Source organism: Corylus avellana, chromosome 1 (assembly GCF_965113065.1).
Source record: "Corylus avellana chromosome 1, dhCorAvel1.hap1.2, whole genome shotgun sequence".
Lineage (NCBI taxonomy): Eukaryota > Viridiplantae > Streptophyta > Magnoliopsida > Fagales > Betulaceae > Corylus > Corylus avellana.
This window is the reverse complement of record NC_142490.1, coordinates 26,646,555-26,663,064: the sequence shown is the minus strand read 5'-3', so window position 1 is coordinate 26,663,064 and position 16,510 is coordinate 26,646,555. Positions and strand designations below refer to the sequence as shown.

General features: G+C 38.3%; 2 protein-coding genes across 2 annotated transcripts; one reads left to right on the top strand and one right to left on the bottom strand.

The window, feature by feature from the left end:
* Positions 1-1,624: 1,624 nt before the first annotated feature.
* LOC148588198 (uncharacterized) lies at positions 1,625-3,058 on the bottom strand. The gene is made up of 3 exons (XM_088514700.1): positions 2,759-3,058; positions 2,589-2,670; positions 1,625-2,541 (listed from the first exon to the last, which is right to left on the bottom strand). The coding sequence occupies exons 1-3, from the start codon at positions 3,056-3,058 to the stop codon at positions 1,625-1,627; spliced, it is 1,299 nt and encodes a 432-aa protein (XP_088370826.1).
* Positions 3,059-6,243: 3,185 nt separating this feature from the next.
* LOC132170938 (Sec14p-like phosphatidylinositol transfer family protein) lies at positions 6,244-9,028 on the top strand. Its single transcript, XM_059582097.2, has 5 exons — positions 6,244-6,320; positions 6,392-7,358; positions 7,450-7,574; positions 7,671-7,815; positions 8,536-9,028. Exons 2-5 carry the CDS (start codon positions 6,411-6,413, stop codon positions 8,785-8,787), a joined length of 1,470 nt encoding a protein of 489 aa, XP_059438080.2. The 5' UTR covers positions 6,244-6,320; positions 6,392-6,410; the 3' UTR covers positions 8,788-9,028.
* Positions 9,029-16,510: the final 7,482 nt, after the last annotated feature.

Genomic DNA, 16,510 nt, shown 5'->3' with positions numbered 1-16,510 from the left:
AGTCTTGTACCTTTGACAAGTACAGCCTTATTTTATCTCTCTTGGCTTCAAATTCCCCTTGGATATGCCCGACAATTACTTGAGAATCGCTTCGTAGCTCAATGAATTCGGCTCCCATCTCTTGGGCTAGGCTAAGTCTAGCTATTACGGCCTTGTACTCGGCCTCATTGTTGGTAGTTCTAAACTCCAACCTTATGGAGCTGTGCAGCTCTTCTCCTTCTTGGGTGATTAGTGTTACCCTAGCTCCACCGTGTCACCTTGTGGATGACCCATCCACATAAACCACCCAAGTTTTGTCCCTTGGCCATCGTTTTGTATCTGGCAGATTAGTGAATTCTGCTAGAAAGTCTGCCAATGCCTGACCCTTGACAGAGTTCCGAGGAAGGAATTCGATATCAAACTCTCCAAGTTCAATCGCCCAATTAGCCAGTCTTCTGGATAAGTCCAGTTTGCGAAGCACCTTTCTAAGAGGGTATTCAATGAGAACCCTTATAGCATGAGCTTGAAAATATGGACGGAGTTTCCTTGACACTATGGTAAGAGCGAAGGCAAGCTTTTCCATCTGGGGGTATCTCTCCTCGGAGCCCTTTCAATGCTCGGCTGATGAAGTTTATAGGTTTCTGTACCCCCTCTTCTTCTAGTACTAGGGCTGCACTTACTGCTGTTGGAGAGACAGCCAAGTATAAATACAAATACTTCTCCTGGGACTGTTCTGCTTAGCAAAGGCGGGTTGACTAAATACTTCTTTAGTTCCCCAAAAGCTTCTTCACAGTCCTCTAACCACTCAAAGGCCTTCCTCAGGATTTTAAAGAATGGCAAACACTTATCGGTTGACCGAAAAATGAATCGGTTGAGTGCTGCTATCCTACCTGTTAATTGTTGGAGTTGTTTGGTACTCTTTGGAGACTACATATCCAAAACTGCTTGGCTTTTCTCCAGGTTAGCTTTAGTTCCTCGGTTCGACACCATATAGACGAGGAACTTTCCAGAGGACACTCCGAATGCACATTTTGCAGGATTCAGCTTCATCCCATACTTTTTCAACGTTTGAAATGTTTCATGTAGGTCAGCTGTATGGTTTTGTGGTAGTGTGCTTTTGACTAGCATGTCTTCCACGTACACTTCCATGTTCTGCCCAATCTGCTCTTGAAACATCTTGTTTACCAGCCTCTAGTATGTCGCCCCTGCATTCTTTAGACCAAAGGGCATGACCTTATAATAGTATAGGCCTCGGTCAGTAATAAATGCAGTCTTCTCTCTGTTTTCCGAGTGCATATAGATCTGGTTGTAACCAAAGAAGGCATCCATAAAACTGAGCAAACCATGCCCATATGTCGAATCGACCAGTGCATCAATGCGAGGGAGAGGAAAGCTGTCTTTCGGACAAGCTTTGTTGAGGTTGGTGAAGTCTACACACATTCTCCACTTCCCATTGGATTTTTTAACCAATACTACATTGGCTAACCAGTCGGGATAGTGTACTTCTTCAATAAACCGAGCTCTGAGCAGCTTTTCTACTTCCTTGGCTATCGCCATGTTTCGCTCAGGAGCAAATTTCCTTCTTTTTTGCTTCACTGGTTTCACACTGGGATCCACATTGAGCTGGTGAAGTAATTCTTCGGGGCTAATGCCAAGCATGTCTTTGTGCATCCACGCAAATACCTTCAAATTCCTTTTTCAGGAAAGTGACGAGGTCTTCTCGGACGTCCGAGGAGAGCTGAGAACCGACCTTCACCACTTTTCCATTTGCTACTATCACGTCTTCTAGCGTCTCGGCAGGCTCGCCCTTCGGTTCACCTTCCTTTTTACTCCCTACGGTACTTACCGTCAAAGGTATAACCTCTGAAGGCTTCTTTAGGGAAGCTATGTAACACTTTCTTGCTGCAGTTTGGTCACCCTTGACCTTTCCGACACCTTCCTCTGTCGGGAACTTCATCTTCAAATGGTAGGTTGAAGTTACCACTTTCAACTTATTCAAGGCTGGCCAACCAATTATTGTGTTGTAGGCAGATGGTCGGTTGACTACCAAGAAGTCTACCATAACAGTTGATTGCCTGGGAGCTGTTCCTGCTGTTACAAGAAGTGAAATAATTCCGATAGGTTGGACTTGCTCTCCCGCAAATCCAATTAAGGGAGAACCAAATGGTGTGATCCTACTATGATCAATACCCATCTGTTTGAAAAGTGGCCAATAGAGGATATCAGTCGAGCTCCCATTGTCTACTAAGATCCGATGGAGCAAATGGTCGGCCACGGCCACCATTACCACCAATACATCATCATGGGGCATCATTACCCCCTTCGCATCTTCCTCGGTGAATGATAAAACCATGGGCTCTCGTTTCAAGGTCTTGGCAGGCCTTTTAAGAAAGAGAACCTCTTCGGTCTGCACCTTTCTGGCATTGGCTTTTCTGGCTAAGTTAGACTCTCCTCCACCAGCTATTCCTCCTGAAATGGTTAGGATTTCTCCTACTACATCATGATTCCGAGGTAGGGGATGAGCATCCGGATCGTTCCTTAGCTCCGCCTGCTGATTACGCACTGGGTCAGCATACCGATCATCCCTCAGGCCATTATCATGTCTTTACCTCTGGTCTCGGCCTCCCGCAGCTTCTCGGTTCCCCTCAAGCAGTAAGGGTTGTTGATGGTCTCTTCTTCTATCCCTTTCGCCTGCCAGGAACCTCACCAGTTTGCCATTCCTAATGAAGGATTCTATCTCTTGACAAAGAGATACACACTCCTCTGTCAAGTGGCCAACTTCATTGTGATACTGGTAAAACTTGGTATGGTCTCGCTTCGATGCGGGACCTTTCATCCTTGTTGGCCATTTGAAGTTGGGGTCCCTTCTGAGCTCCATCAACACCTTGGCCATGCTGGTGTTTAATGGAGTGAACTTGCTGAGTTTTCGTTGAGGGTCATTCCTCGGCTTAGGAGTTAAGTTGTCGTGCCACTTTGGGTTTTTCTCCTGCTTATTCCCGAAGCTTACTGGTGCTGCTCTCGCACTACTCCTATCTCGCCGAGTCTCCTCTTGCCAAGTAGCCTTCTCTTGGGACTTCATCAGAGCTGCTACAGTCTCCTCTTGATTGATGTATCTTCGGCTTTATTTAAAAAATGATGAAGAGTCACCATCGCAGTCTTCTTTGATAACTCGGCCATTAGTGGCCCTCGGCTCTTACCCCATGCATCAGTGCATCGAGTACTGTTTGCTCACTCGGATTTTCTACTGATAACTTCTCCTTATTGAATCTGAGCATGAAGTCTTTTAGGGACTCATCCTTCCCTTGAACCAGAGAAAGCAGGTAAGTTGGGCTTTTCTTCCTTTTTCGAGTAGCCAAAAATTGGCTGAGGAAGAGGCATCCCAGGGACTTGAAGTTATCCACAGACTTGGCTAGGAGTCTCGCAAACCACTCTTTAGCGGCTGCTACTAGAGTTAGCGGAAACGCACGGCATGAGATTTCATCTGGGGTACCATGGAGGATGAAGTGTGCTCAAAGGCTTTCCATATGTTCGCTAGGATCTCCATTGCCGTCATATTTGTCTATATGAGGTTTTTTGAACTTGTTGGGTAAGGGGAAGTTCATCACCCTATCTGTGAAGGGTAGGTTGGTGTTATCAATGAGTTCTTCTGCCATCAACACATTCTCCCCATTGGCTATCTTGTCAGCCATCTCAGCATACTTCCTCTTTAGGTCTCCCAGCTCAACACCTACGTCTGTCTCGTTATGGCGAGTGTGGGATCTCTCATGATGAGGTCGGTCACGATGGGATCTTCCATGGCATCTCTCACGATGAGACCTGCTACAGTGACGTCTCTTGGACTTGTCAGTATTGGACTTCTTGGGGTTATCCTCGTTTTCAGCATGAGACTTTTCATGGTTCCCTTTGTTCTAGACCGTAGTGTGACGACTGCCATGAACTGAGCTCGCACTCACTTCAATCTGCTTGCCTTGGCGGATGAGTTCTTGTCTCTCCCTTTCACTCCTTTCTTCATGCTCCTTCTCCTGCCTTTCTTCTCGCTCACGCTCTCTTCGGCCATTGCGGCCTTCAGCAGCCGTGAGTTTGATAGCAAGTTCCTCGTTTTGTTTCTTCAATGCGTCCATGGAAGCAGTCATCTACTTCATGAACTCGGCGAGGTTAGGAGGGGTAGTAGTTGCCCCAGGCATCCCGGCTCGGCCTTCCAGTGGTTGTTGTGACGCATTCATAGTTACCATTTTGGATTGTTGTCAGGAACTGATGAAAATCTTGACGTCCACACAGACGGCGCCAAACTGTTGATGCATAGTTTTCCGAGGATTACATGGCATAATCTCTGGGATGTATAATGATGTCCGAGGATGCGTCGGCCTTGCACACAAGAACAAACAATAGGATTAAAGTCCCGGGTGGTTTCTCGGTGAGGATACTCCGATGCCTAAGTCAATGATTTGAGAGAGAAAAGATGTAAGCAACAATAAGCCAAGATAGCAAGAGTTGTGATTACCTTGACACTGATAGGTGACTTGCATTTATAGGCATGAGAGGAGTTTGATCTCCCACACGTTTCGGAGCCTTATCCCTTGATTTCTGCCATGCAGGTATTTGAAAAATGGATGAGGTTTGTTAGCTGCTCCGTGATCATAGTACCCTAGGATCAAGGGATAGATGTTGCAGCTTCTGTGTGATATTAAGTCAGGGTGTCCGAGTAGGACTCGGTCACCTATACCAGCTTAAGTGTTAACTGATATGTATCTTGATTAATGTAGATGATTTAAGTATTTGATAGTATGAATATATCTCCAAGGTGGAATGACCAATGTGCCCTTCGGCCTTTGACTATTTTAACACATGAGTTATGTCTTGGACTAGGAGTCCGAGATCCCTTTGGGTTAGATCGATCGAGGGCTTGGCAGCCCGCATATTCACGGAGTCTCGAGCATAAGGCCCAACGGGCCTTATTTGACTGATCTATGACCCAACAATGTTAAAGAATTAGTGACTATGTCCAACTTCTAGTATTAAACTAGTTGCACCTTCAACATATATTCGCTTCACAGTCTATAATATATATATTTCAATCTTTAGACAAATATTCCACATGCAGCTGTGACTTTGCCAGCTAGTTATGTGGCTTATATATATACACGACCAAGTCAAAGATGGTGGCACTCTGCTCAGAAACACCTGCCAATGATGAAGTGGCAAGTGGCAGCAGACGTGTAAACCGTCCAAACTTCAAAGCGCAAAGATGATGACAACAATTCTTGGTTTTTTCTGGAAAATAACCCTCTATTTTAACACACGATTTGTAATATCTCCCAAATTATGAGTCGAACAAATGTTTGCCTTAAACTATAAAAAAAATTACAATAAATTTCAAATAGCAAAAATATATTTAATAAAAAAAATAGTAATCCGAGGACAATTACCGTGGGTCACCTGGCCCATCACGACGGTTGCGGGTCTTAACCGGACCCACCACAACAACAATGATTGTGGGTTTGGTAAATATCCTCATTAAAACTTATGAAATTGAGAGTAATTATATAATTTTATTGGTTTTAATGAGGAAAAAATTGTAATAGAGAGCATCAAAATCTTACTTGCGTTCACGTGGGATGATTTTCGTCCAATTAGACGAAAATTAGTAACAGAAGATCTTAATTGATAATTTTTGAAATATTAGAAGTACATTGTCAATTTTTAAATATTGGGGTTCGAATTAAAAAATTCCTGAAATTTCAGGGTAAAGCAAATTTTTCCCATATATATATTTTTATATAATTGTCAATAATGACGATATGAGAGCAAGAGAAAATTTTAAATGATGTGCTAATTAAACAAATTTAAATACGATATGACTAGTAATTATTATACCAAAGAACGTAAGGTGGTATTCGACCGGATTGGTTTAGACGTGGTAAAAAAATTTAAAATTATGTATTGGAATTATTTTTAATTATTTAGATTTCATTTTAATTTTTAATTTTCTTATAAGAAAGAAAAAATTAAATTAAATGTAAATCATTAAAATAAAAAAACTTTACAACGCCTAAGGAAATGTAGCCGTGGGCCCAAAATGATTCTCCCAAGTCCCAAGCCACAATTTGCTGGCCTCCAGGCTAGCATAACCCTTGGGAAAAAGGAGAATCCCCCAACGGCTCCCAAGTTATGCGGTGGCTCCAGGTATGTGACCGTTAGTGGGGTCCCCCTCTTCTGAAATTTTTTAAAATATATAAACGTTACCGTGCCTTCCCCTGTCCCTCACAAAACAAACCCAACGGATAGAAAGTCAGAGCAGCTTCAGGAGCTAAAGCAGCCTCAGTTCAGGAGGGTTTGTTTAGGTCGGTTTCCTTTTCCTTCATTCTTTCTTTTTTGTTAATTTTCCTATAACATTTCTGGGTTTGTTTTCCAGTACGGTATTCTTAGCAACCATGACTGTTGAAGAAACCCAAGTGGCTGAGGTTGTCGTTGCTGGAGAAGAGACCAAGAAGGTCGCCGAAGAGACGGAAAAGGTTTTCCGAGGTGACGATGAAGTGAAAGATGCGGATGAATCAAAGCCCAAAACAGTTCAAAAGAGCTCTTCTTATAAGGAAGAGAGCAACTTCCTTACTGATCTGAAGGAGTTTGAGAGGAAGGCGTTGACTGAGCTGAAAGTGAAACTCGAAGAAGCCATCCTCGGAAACAAACTCTACAAGAAAGAGGACCCAAAAAAGGCGGAGGAAAAACCGGTGGCAGAAGAGAAAGAAGGCGAGGAAAGCGAGAAACCTGTGGAAGAAGCGGCTGAAAATAAGGAGGAAGAGAAAGAAGTAGGCGTTGGAAAGGAAGAAGCAGCAGTAGAATGCGAGGAAGAGAAGAAACCCGATACAGATATCTCCCTCTGGGGAGTACCCCTTTTGCCTAGTAAAGGCGCCGAGGGTACAGACGTAGTTCTCCTGAAGTTCTTGAGGGCGAGGGAGTTCAAGGTAAATGATGCTTTCGAGATGCTCAGGAAAACGCTTCAATGGAGGAGGGAAGCCGAGATCGATTCGATCTTGGACGATGAGCTGTGCGCAGATCTAAGCTCCGCCGCCTACATGAATGGCGTTGATCGCGAAGGTCACCCGGTTTGCTACAACATTTTCGGGGTGTTTGACAGCGAGGAGCTTTACCAAAAGACGTTTGGAACCGATGAGAAGCGTCGGCAGTTCCTGAGATGGAGGTGCCAGTTGATGGAGAAGGGTATTCAGAAGCTTGATTTGAAGCCCGGCGGCGCCTCCTCCTTGATCCAAATCAATGATCTGAAGAAATCCCCCGGACCCGCCAAGAAGGAGCTTCGGATTGCCACAAAGCAAGCAATTGGGATTTTTCAGGACAATTACCCAGAACTTGTTGCCAAAAATGTATGTGTCCTTAATGCTTTATACCAATTACCATGTTTAGACTATGTTCTTCAGAGAAAAATTAATGGGGTTTTGATAATTTTGGATGCAGATCTTCATAAACGTTCCATTCTGGTACTATGCTCTCAATGCCCTTATATCTCCCTTCCTAACCCAGAGAACCAAGAGCAAATTTGTTGTTGCTCGCCCAGCCAGGGTCACAGAGACTCTGCTCAAGTAAGCATTCTTTCTTGTGTATCTCCCAGAGGCGAGAATCACTCATTGAAGCCTCGGTGGCTATAAATATTAACCTGATTCGTTGTTACAACACAGGTACATCCCTGTGGAGGAGATCCCTGTTAACTACGGTGGCTTCAAGAGGGAGAATGATTTTGAGTTCTCTGTCAAAGATGGCTCGGTTTCAGAGCTCATACTCAAGGCTGGATCAACCGAAATCATTGAGATACCGGCATTGGAGGTACCAAATAGTTCTTTAATCTTAATGTTGATTCATTTACATGTTTGTTAGGATTCGTTTGGGTTTGAAATTCAAAAATAGGAATTTTAAAAGGTGATTTTTAAAATTACAGTATTTTAGGACGTGTGTTTGTTAAAAACGCACCTCACTGCCTTCTAGAGTTTAAAAAGAATACATTTTCTACCATTTAGGGTCCTTTTGGGTTTGCAATTTCCAAAAATTCGATTTGAAAAAGTGGTTTTTAAAAACAGAATTAAGCGTTTGGTGAAATCGTGGGTTCTCAAAAAATATTTCCTTACTTACGATTTGAAAACGCAATGCCATATGATTTATTTTCTACAATTTTACAATGTCAATGCCACTTTTTTTTTTTTTTTTCAGGGAAATCACAATATCAAACGGACTATTCTATTCGGTTTTGCAATTTTAAGAAATGCGATTTACAAATAACGATTTTAAATTTGTGATTTGAAAAAGTGATTTTTATAAATGCAGTTAAGCGTTTGGCAAAATCGCAGTTTTAACGTTTAAAATCGTGTGTTTTCAAAAAAAAAAAAAAAACTCTTCTTCTACGTTTCTCAAATCGCAATGCCAAACAATCAATTTTTTGTGATTTGATTTATCATCCCACTTTTTATCTATAAACTCACAAAACGCACCCTTTTAAGAACTTCATGGAAAATGACTTTTGATGCAAATGATGTCTGTGTTATTGAACAGGTTGGAACCACATTGGTGTGGGACTTGACTGTTCTGGGCTGGGAAGTGAACTACAAGGAGGAATTCGTTCCGGTTGATGAGGGGTCTTACACCATCATTGTGCAGAAGGCAAAAAAGATGGGCTCTCAGGAAGGACCTATTCGCAACTCCTTCATAGCCAATGAACCTGGAAAAGTTGTCCTCACCATCGAGAACATGTCCAGCAAGAAGAAGAGGGTTCTGCATCGGTGCAAGGCTAATGAGAGCTGCTAGATTTCATGAGATATATGATTCATTTGATTCATTATTGGATTTATTTCATTGCTACATTCTTTTAGCAATGTGCATTCTTTTGCAGAATTAATGTTGATCCTGTAATTTTATTTCTTGGGTTTGATTCTTATTGCTGTGTAGCGGACTTGTGAGAATGAAGAAGGCCGAGTCTTCTTATTATTATTATTTTACTGGGATTATATAAATTCCTGCTGGGCTTAAAATTGATTAACTTATTATTTACGATTTTTTTCTTCTTCTACCTCTTATTTTATTTATTTATTTCGTTCTTTCTTATGTTAAATATCATGTGTGAGTTTCAAATTTGAATCGGAATACCTTGTTTACTTACCCTGCCTTATTGGGAAGGAAGAACCCCTACTTGATGGGCCCGTCTCTCAGCCCCTTTACAAATTGTAAACCATCTTTCTGGACACAGGATTGTAGGGAGTCAAAATCCTTCAAGACTTCAACTCTTTTTCAAATGCTTGCAACGAATGGTTATAGGGAATAGGATCCTTTCCATTTCAGTAATTATTTTATGGTCAAGATTTTATTTTATTGATCTAATAGTGTACACGATAGTCAAAAACATTAATTTCTTATCATGAATATACATTTGTCCTTTCGAAATAGTGCTCTAAAACTTAATTTGATTTGTATGACATTTTTAGTTTAATAATAAGGTTGTTTATTTTCTGAGATACATTAGACTATTGGTCATATCTTTATATATGTTGTCCTTAAATTACGTTGTATATGATTTTAGGTGTGAATGAGATTACCACACAACAGATCTAAGCGATAATACTTTGTGACTTATAAACCGTAATTCATAGTTGGTGGTGGGATTGTGCTATCACTCTTTTTGATAAGGCTATATATACATATTAATTATGATGATCTATTTTGATCATGGAAGTTAACACATCAACATGTGCATTCTAATCACGTGTTATTCTATAAAGTACTGTCAATTGAATAATTCGGATGTACTGAACTTGACCAAGTTGTTATGTTAATTTCTCAAGCATGTAATCGAGAGATTAAGGGTAGTTCAAGGAACCCTATTACCTCACAAATCAACTCAAGAGTTAAATTATATTAATCTTTGCTTAATTTTACTAATGAATTTGGTCTCTTTAAAGACTTACAAGTAGGAATTAAAGACTAACTGAAATAAAGTACTTCTAATGATAATATATTACCATTAATGATAACATATGTTATCTAATATTTAAATTCTAAACCTAATTCTAAAGTTATCAATAAAAATAATTTATTATCTCTAAGTATTTTATATGAGTTTGTACTCATTTATGTCGTAAGGCTCCTCCATGTGTTTCACACTCTCCAAATATGTGAAAAGGTTTATCATCAGTCCTAAATCTAAGATAAAAACGAGTCATAGACCTAAAAATGTCGAAAACAGAGTTCATACTTAACCATCGAACGTTCGACCAGAAGGGTGTGAACGTTCTTTAATTGGCATAAAACCCATTTCAAACCAATCAGCCTTCTAAATATTTTTAAGCAAGTCCTAAGGCAATAACAAGGTTCCTAACATACACATAGCCCAAAATAACATCTCCATGCATAGTAAAATACGTCCAACAAGAATGAAGCTATAGCCCAACCTTAAACCAAGATTAAAACCTAAAAAAAGAACATAAGTTCAAAACCAGCAACCAAGCTATGAAAAACACTTAACTAGCATAACAACTAGGTAAAGAACAAGTTAAGTTAAGGAGGTTACTTATCTCGAGCAAGGATCTCCAAGAACCTTCCTTCTTCTTTTCACAACTCACAAAACACTCAAGCAGAGTTTCTCTAGGGCTCAGAGGGTAGAATGAAGCTTAGAAGGGCGTGGGGGTACTTATAGGGTAGGAAAAGATGAGTACAATGCGGGCGGTTTAACCGTCCGCTAATCGCTTAACCCACTATAACCGTCTAGCGGTTAGAGGTTATTGGGTTTACTAACCGTAACCGCTAATCGCCTTTTGATATAATATATTTTTATAATTATAATTATAATAATTTATACATATAACATAATAACTTGATCATTAAATCATAATTTTTTTTTTAGATAATTAAATCACAATTTGAGTATTAATATATTATCACTATAATTTATATGATTATATCACATGATCAATCGATCATTAAATCATTTGAATATATAATAATAAATTATACATATATAATATGACATAACTCATAAGTATACCAATTCATACTAATACAACAATTAAGTATCTAGAGACTTAGTTCCAATGTATGTTATAAACTTATAAGTCTATATATATTATAAATTATAATTATACGTATATGCATATGAATAATATAAATGTATAAAATCAACACTTAATCATATGATTCAATGACAATTCAAATACTTTATTCAAGTTAATCATATTATTAATGTACAATGATAATGTGACTCGTATAATATCAAATTAAGTAATTGGCATATATTCAATAATGTGTTACTTATAACTACAATTGAAGTATTAATGTATTATCATTCTAATTTATATAATTATATAATAACAAATTATACTTATATAATATGACATAAGTCGTAAGTATACCAATTCATACTAATACAACAATTAAGTACCTAGAGATTTAGTTTCAATGTATGTTATAAACTTATAAGTCTATATGTGTTATAAATTATAATTATACATAAATGCATATAAATAATATAAATATATAATATCAATACTTAATCATATGATTCAATGACAATTCAAATACTTTATTCAAGTGAATCATATTATTAATGTACAATGATAATGTGATTCATATAATATCAAATTAAGTAATTGACATTGGATTAAACAATGTGTTACTTATAGACACAATTGAAGTATTAATATACTATCATTCTAATTTTAGTAATATTATCACTATAATTGATATGATTATATCACATGATGAATTGATCATTAAATCATATGATTATATAATAACAAATAATACATATAATCATATATAATATGACATATTATATGCTGTGTTTTATTTGAACTTCTTTTATATGTTGTGTTGAACTTTTTTTATATTTTTTTTATATGCTGTGACAGTTGTGTTGAACTTTTTTTATATGTAATGTTGATTTTTTTTTTTTTTAAAAATTTAACTGGTTATGATTTAATATTTAAGGAATTTTTTTTTAAAAGTACAAGTAAATGTAAATTTGGGGTCAAATATTTTTTATTTTTCAATATGGGCTCTTTTTATAGCAATTGGGCCTAAGAAGACAATAAAAATACAAAAAACAAATGAGAGTAAAAAATGCTACAGTAATAAAAAGGCCCAAAAAGCTCAATTTTGAAAAAGCCGTTAGCGGGCGGTTATCTAATTCACTAACCGCTAACCAACAGTTAGTAGCTAACCGTTAACCGTTAGGCGGTTAGCAGTTGCAGTTAGTGAAATCTACTAACCACTAAGGCAGTTACGGTTAGTGGTTATTGCCAATAACAGCTAACCGTAACCGTATTGACACCCCTAAAATTGAGGGTGCTGCTGTGACAGTCCTACAAGTCAGCGAATGTTTGGTGGTCCTGTGGCGAATGTTTGGTGTATTGTTTGCATAGTGGTTCTAGGGCTGCAAATAGAATGTTTGGTTATTACCCAATGACTCAAAATTTGGTCAACAAACGTTTGGTGGTCCCCCTACGAACGTTCAGTGTACTTTTACAGAGGGAACGTTTGGTGTACTTTTGCATGTTTAGTCTTCCCCCCTGCGAACGTTCGGTCAGTACCAAAAAAATCCAAAAAAAATCCTACTCCCAATGAACCCTAATGAATCGTAAAATCTTGCTAACCCTCCTACTAAGCTAAACACAGCATAGTAACTACTCGTATCATTACATATTACCCCATCATGGAATCATTCTGTAGTTGAACCAAAGTCCATCTACTGTTTGTTCACTATCTCTTTTGTTTGAGTAACTAATTTAATTATATGATTATCCTTATGCATCTTGTGAGCATAAATCTCACCTTATATAAGTTTCAATAAATCACACTAGAACACTTACGCCCGAGCTTCAGAATAATCATTCTCATTAAATCTAAAACAAGAGAAATATGTCTTATCGCTTTGTTCCTTGACAAAGGATTTGGATTCTTTCTTGAAGAGATTGTTTCCATAATGCTACATGTGATCACTCAATGCACGATGATGCTGACCTATAAAGAGGTTTCACCCATAGATATACCAAAGTGACCTACACTTGACATCTACGTTCACAAGCTTCTTAGGATTTAGAGTAACTGTCATAAGTTGCCGAGCACGTACATAATTCTGTATGAAAGTGTTATAAAGGAATGATGACTCACTTGGTCTGTTCGGTGCATGGCACTACCTTGCTCTTACACCAACATATCAAGCTGAAGCCTATCAGCTTCTCATAACCAAGACAAATCGTTGAGAATGATATGTTATAATCTAGATGGAGTTCCTAGTTATATTTATGACTATAAACAATAATTTTATAAGTCGGAAGGATCTTTGACCATTATCTTCTGTGTGATAATTCCTTTACTCACATCGCGGTCAAATACAATGCAACTTAGGGATCTCACAGGCATATAATCGGATAATATACAATCACGCATATATACCATGTAAGAAATATATATGTATATGCCCATTGTTCAATAATAGAATATGACAATAAACAATTATTCTAATATAATCAAAACATCATTCAACCAATTGGAGTTTGGATACCAGCTCCAACACCAACGCTTCTGAGTTTGAATCATTTGGAGCTTGGGATAAAAAATTATGGCCAAGATACCCTAACTAGTTTTGTTTCCTTTTCATAGAATTCCAAATTTACCCTTCCTCTTCTATAAATAGAATGATATGCTCATTAGGTTTTTAGGAGTTGTTGAGCACGAAAATACCTTAGAAAACCTTGAGTTCTTGCTTCTCCCTTGAAAGCAAAATAGGGTTTTTGTTGAGAGCCATCAAAGCTTTCCCCCTCTAGATGTTTGTAAAGATTTCCCCCTTCACCATTGTTGTACTAAGTGAGGTTGTCTTAAAACCTTTAAGCTTTCACTCACTTAGGTTGATTTTGTTTTTGTTCAAACCACATCTGATAAGCGTTGAATGTTATACATTCAAGCCCCTTAACTCGCACGTGCTAATTCCTTAGCGTTGCTATTTGTTTAGTTTTGTGTTGCTTTAGTGTTTTCAAGTTTAAAATAAAGATGCAAGAAATTCCATTGATTTTGGGCTTAAGACATACTTTAAGGAGCATTGGCAGCAAACTGGATCAAGCTTAGCACCACTAGGTGCGCTCGAGCACACTCAGCACGAGGCTTGAGTGCATCCTTCCCTAGGCTTGAGCGCACTCCTCCTTGAGCTCAAGTGCACGTGTGCTGACTTGCTAGCCATAAACACAGACTTGTTTTAGAAATCAACCTAGGTCTCCTAATTTGACTAAGGAGATGAAAATCCAACGTTTCTGGGACTCCAAGGGCTCCTAGGGTTTAATATAAACCCTATAAGTAGGCCTCAAACTTCAAAAGAAAGTGGTGCTTGGTTTTAGAGAGATACTTCGTATAAAGATCTTCTTTGAGGCTTGAAGAGTTGAAGAGAAGATAAACATAGTAGAAGGTCATCTTAGCATAGCCATGAGCAACCAATTCCACAATACGATGTTAATGTAGCCCATTCCAAGTAATAATAGTTTAATTGTATTTAAATTTAAGATTTTTCTATATATATGCATGATGGTCGTATAACCGTGAGAATTGCTCTTTAATGTTTATATTCAATCTTGATGAATTTTTATCTTGTCTTAGAAATCCTTTTATCTTGATTGAACTCAATCATTTTTATTTTTTGTGATTGTGATATTGATGGTTATGCAACGGTTTTAACTGACTCATGACTAAGAAATTTGATAGTCCATGCTTAGGAAAGATGGACCGTACCGCATCTAGAGGTTAAGCAGACAGTTCGTGTCAACCAAAGATGGATTATACTTATTTCTTAGGCATGTTATTTTCTTGAAAACTCGAGTGAAGGGTCTTATCATGCATAAAAGGAATTTCCTTTATTATTTTATTATTGATCATTGTTATGCGGTTAGTAGTGAAGTCAATCCCTATTCTTTTTCTCATTACAATCTACGTTTGCCTTTATTTTTATGCATTTAGTTTTACTTTCAAAATCAAATCAAACCTTTTTAAATTAAGTTAGATTTAATATTGATAAACTTGATAACAACACACACGCAGTCCTTGAGGTTCGATACCCTCAATAAAACCATATCCTATAAGGATTCGTTCTATTGCAAGTGGTTAATTATTGTTGATAATTTTTGCAGACAAAAAGACCACAACAATTTTTAGCGATGTTGCCGGGGATTGCTAAATGGTTCTGTTGTTAAGTTTTAAGGGTTGAATTTAACTTAATGTTTTTTTTTTTTTTTTTTTTTTTTTTTTTTTTTTTTTTTCTCTAGGCCCAGATCTGTACTTGTTTGCATAGTACACTCAAGCGTACTTCCACTAGGCTTGAGCGCACATTCCCTTGAGCTCGAGTGCACCTACCATGGATAGAACAACAAAGGCAGTTTGTCCCCAAAGCTTCATCTTTGGGCCATTTGTGAGTTTTTACTTTTTTATTTTGATTTCCTTTTTATTTTTTTAGTTTATTTTAGCTGAGTGCATGTTAGGTCGTTGCTCTTTATCTTTGTCATTAATTTATGGCGACCTTGACATTTAACGCACTCTTAGACAACTGAAAACCCTAAGGATCTCTAATTTACTAAGAGAGCGTAACACTGAAACCATGGTTGGGGGAGAACAACCTGTTCCACTGAGAGATCAATATCTCCCAGCCACTTACATTTGTCCTTCATGTCTCCCACTGCAGGACATCACGACAACTTACTATGAAATTAAGACCAATACTATTCAAAGTTTGCCATCTTTTCTTGGGCTTAGTAATGAAAATCCTTACGACCTCCTTGATGAATTCCTGAAAAAATGCTCCACCAGTAAGTTACATGGTTTCACTGAGGACGCTCTAAGGATGCGTCTCTTTCCCTTGTTCTCAAAGACAGAGCCAAGAATTGGTTCAATTGCTTAGAACCCAACTCCATCACTTCTTAAGCTCAAATGCAACCAGAGTTCCTAAAGAAGTACTTCCCCATAGGAAAGACCAATGATATTTGGAGAGCTATTGTTAGCTTCTCCCAATTTGAGGGCGAACAATTTCACGAGACTTGGGAGAGACTTAAAGACCTTCTTAGGTCGTGCCCGCACCACACTATTCTAAAATGGCAGCTGGTGCAATGCTTCTATGATGGCTTAGCCAAGCCTCATAGACAAATGGTGGATGCCTCGTGTGGGGGAATTGTCATGATGAAGAGTGAGACTGAAGCATGGACTTTGTTTGAGAACCTTTGTAATAATTCCATACAACATGCTACCACTAAACGTAGGACCCTTGCCCCTAGAGCTCCTAAAGCTGAAGGTCTTTTTGTGCTAGGTAATTCATCTAATGTGATCGCCAAGGTGGATGCATTATCTCAGAAATTAGACCAACTTATGGCAGCCGGTTTTGTCCCTACACTTGACATATCTCATGAGCAAGTGAATGCTACCTTCTCTAGACTGGGTAATGATCCTTAATTGTTTATCCTAATTTGTAAATACCCTTTCATCTAAAATTCTGGTTCCGCACTTGATA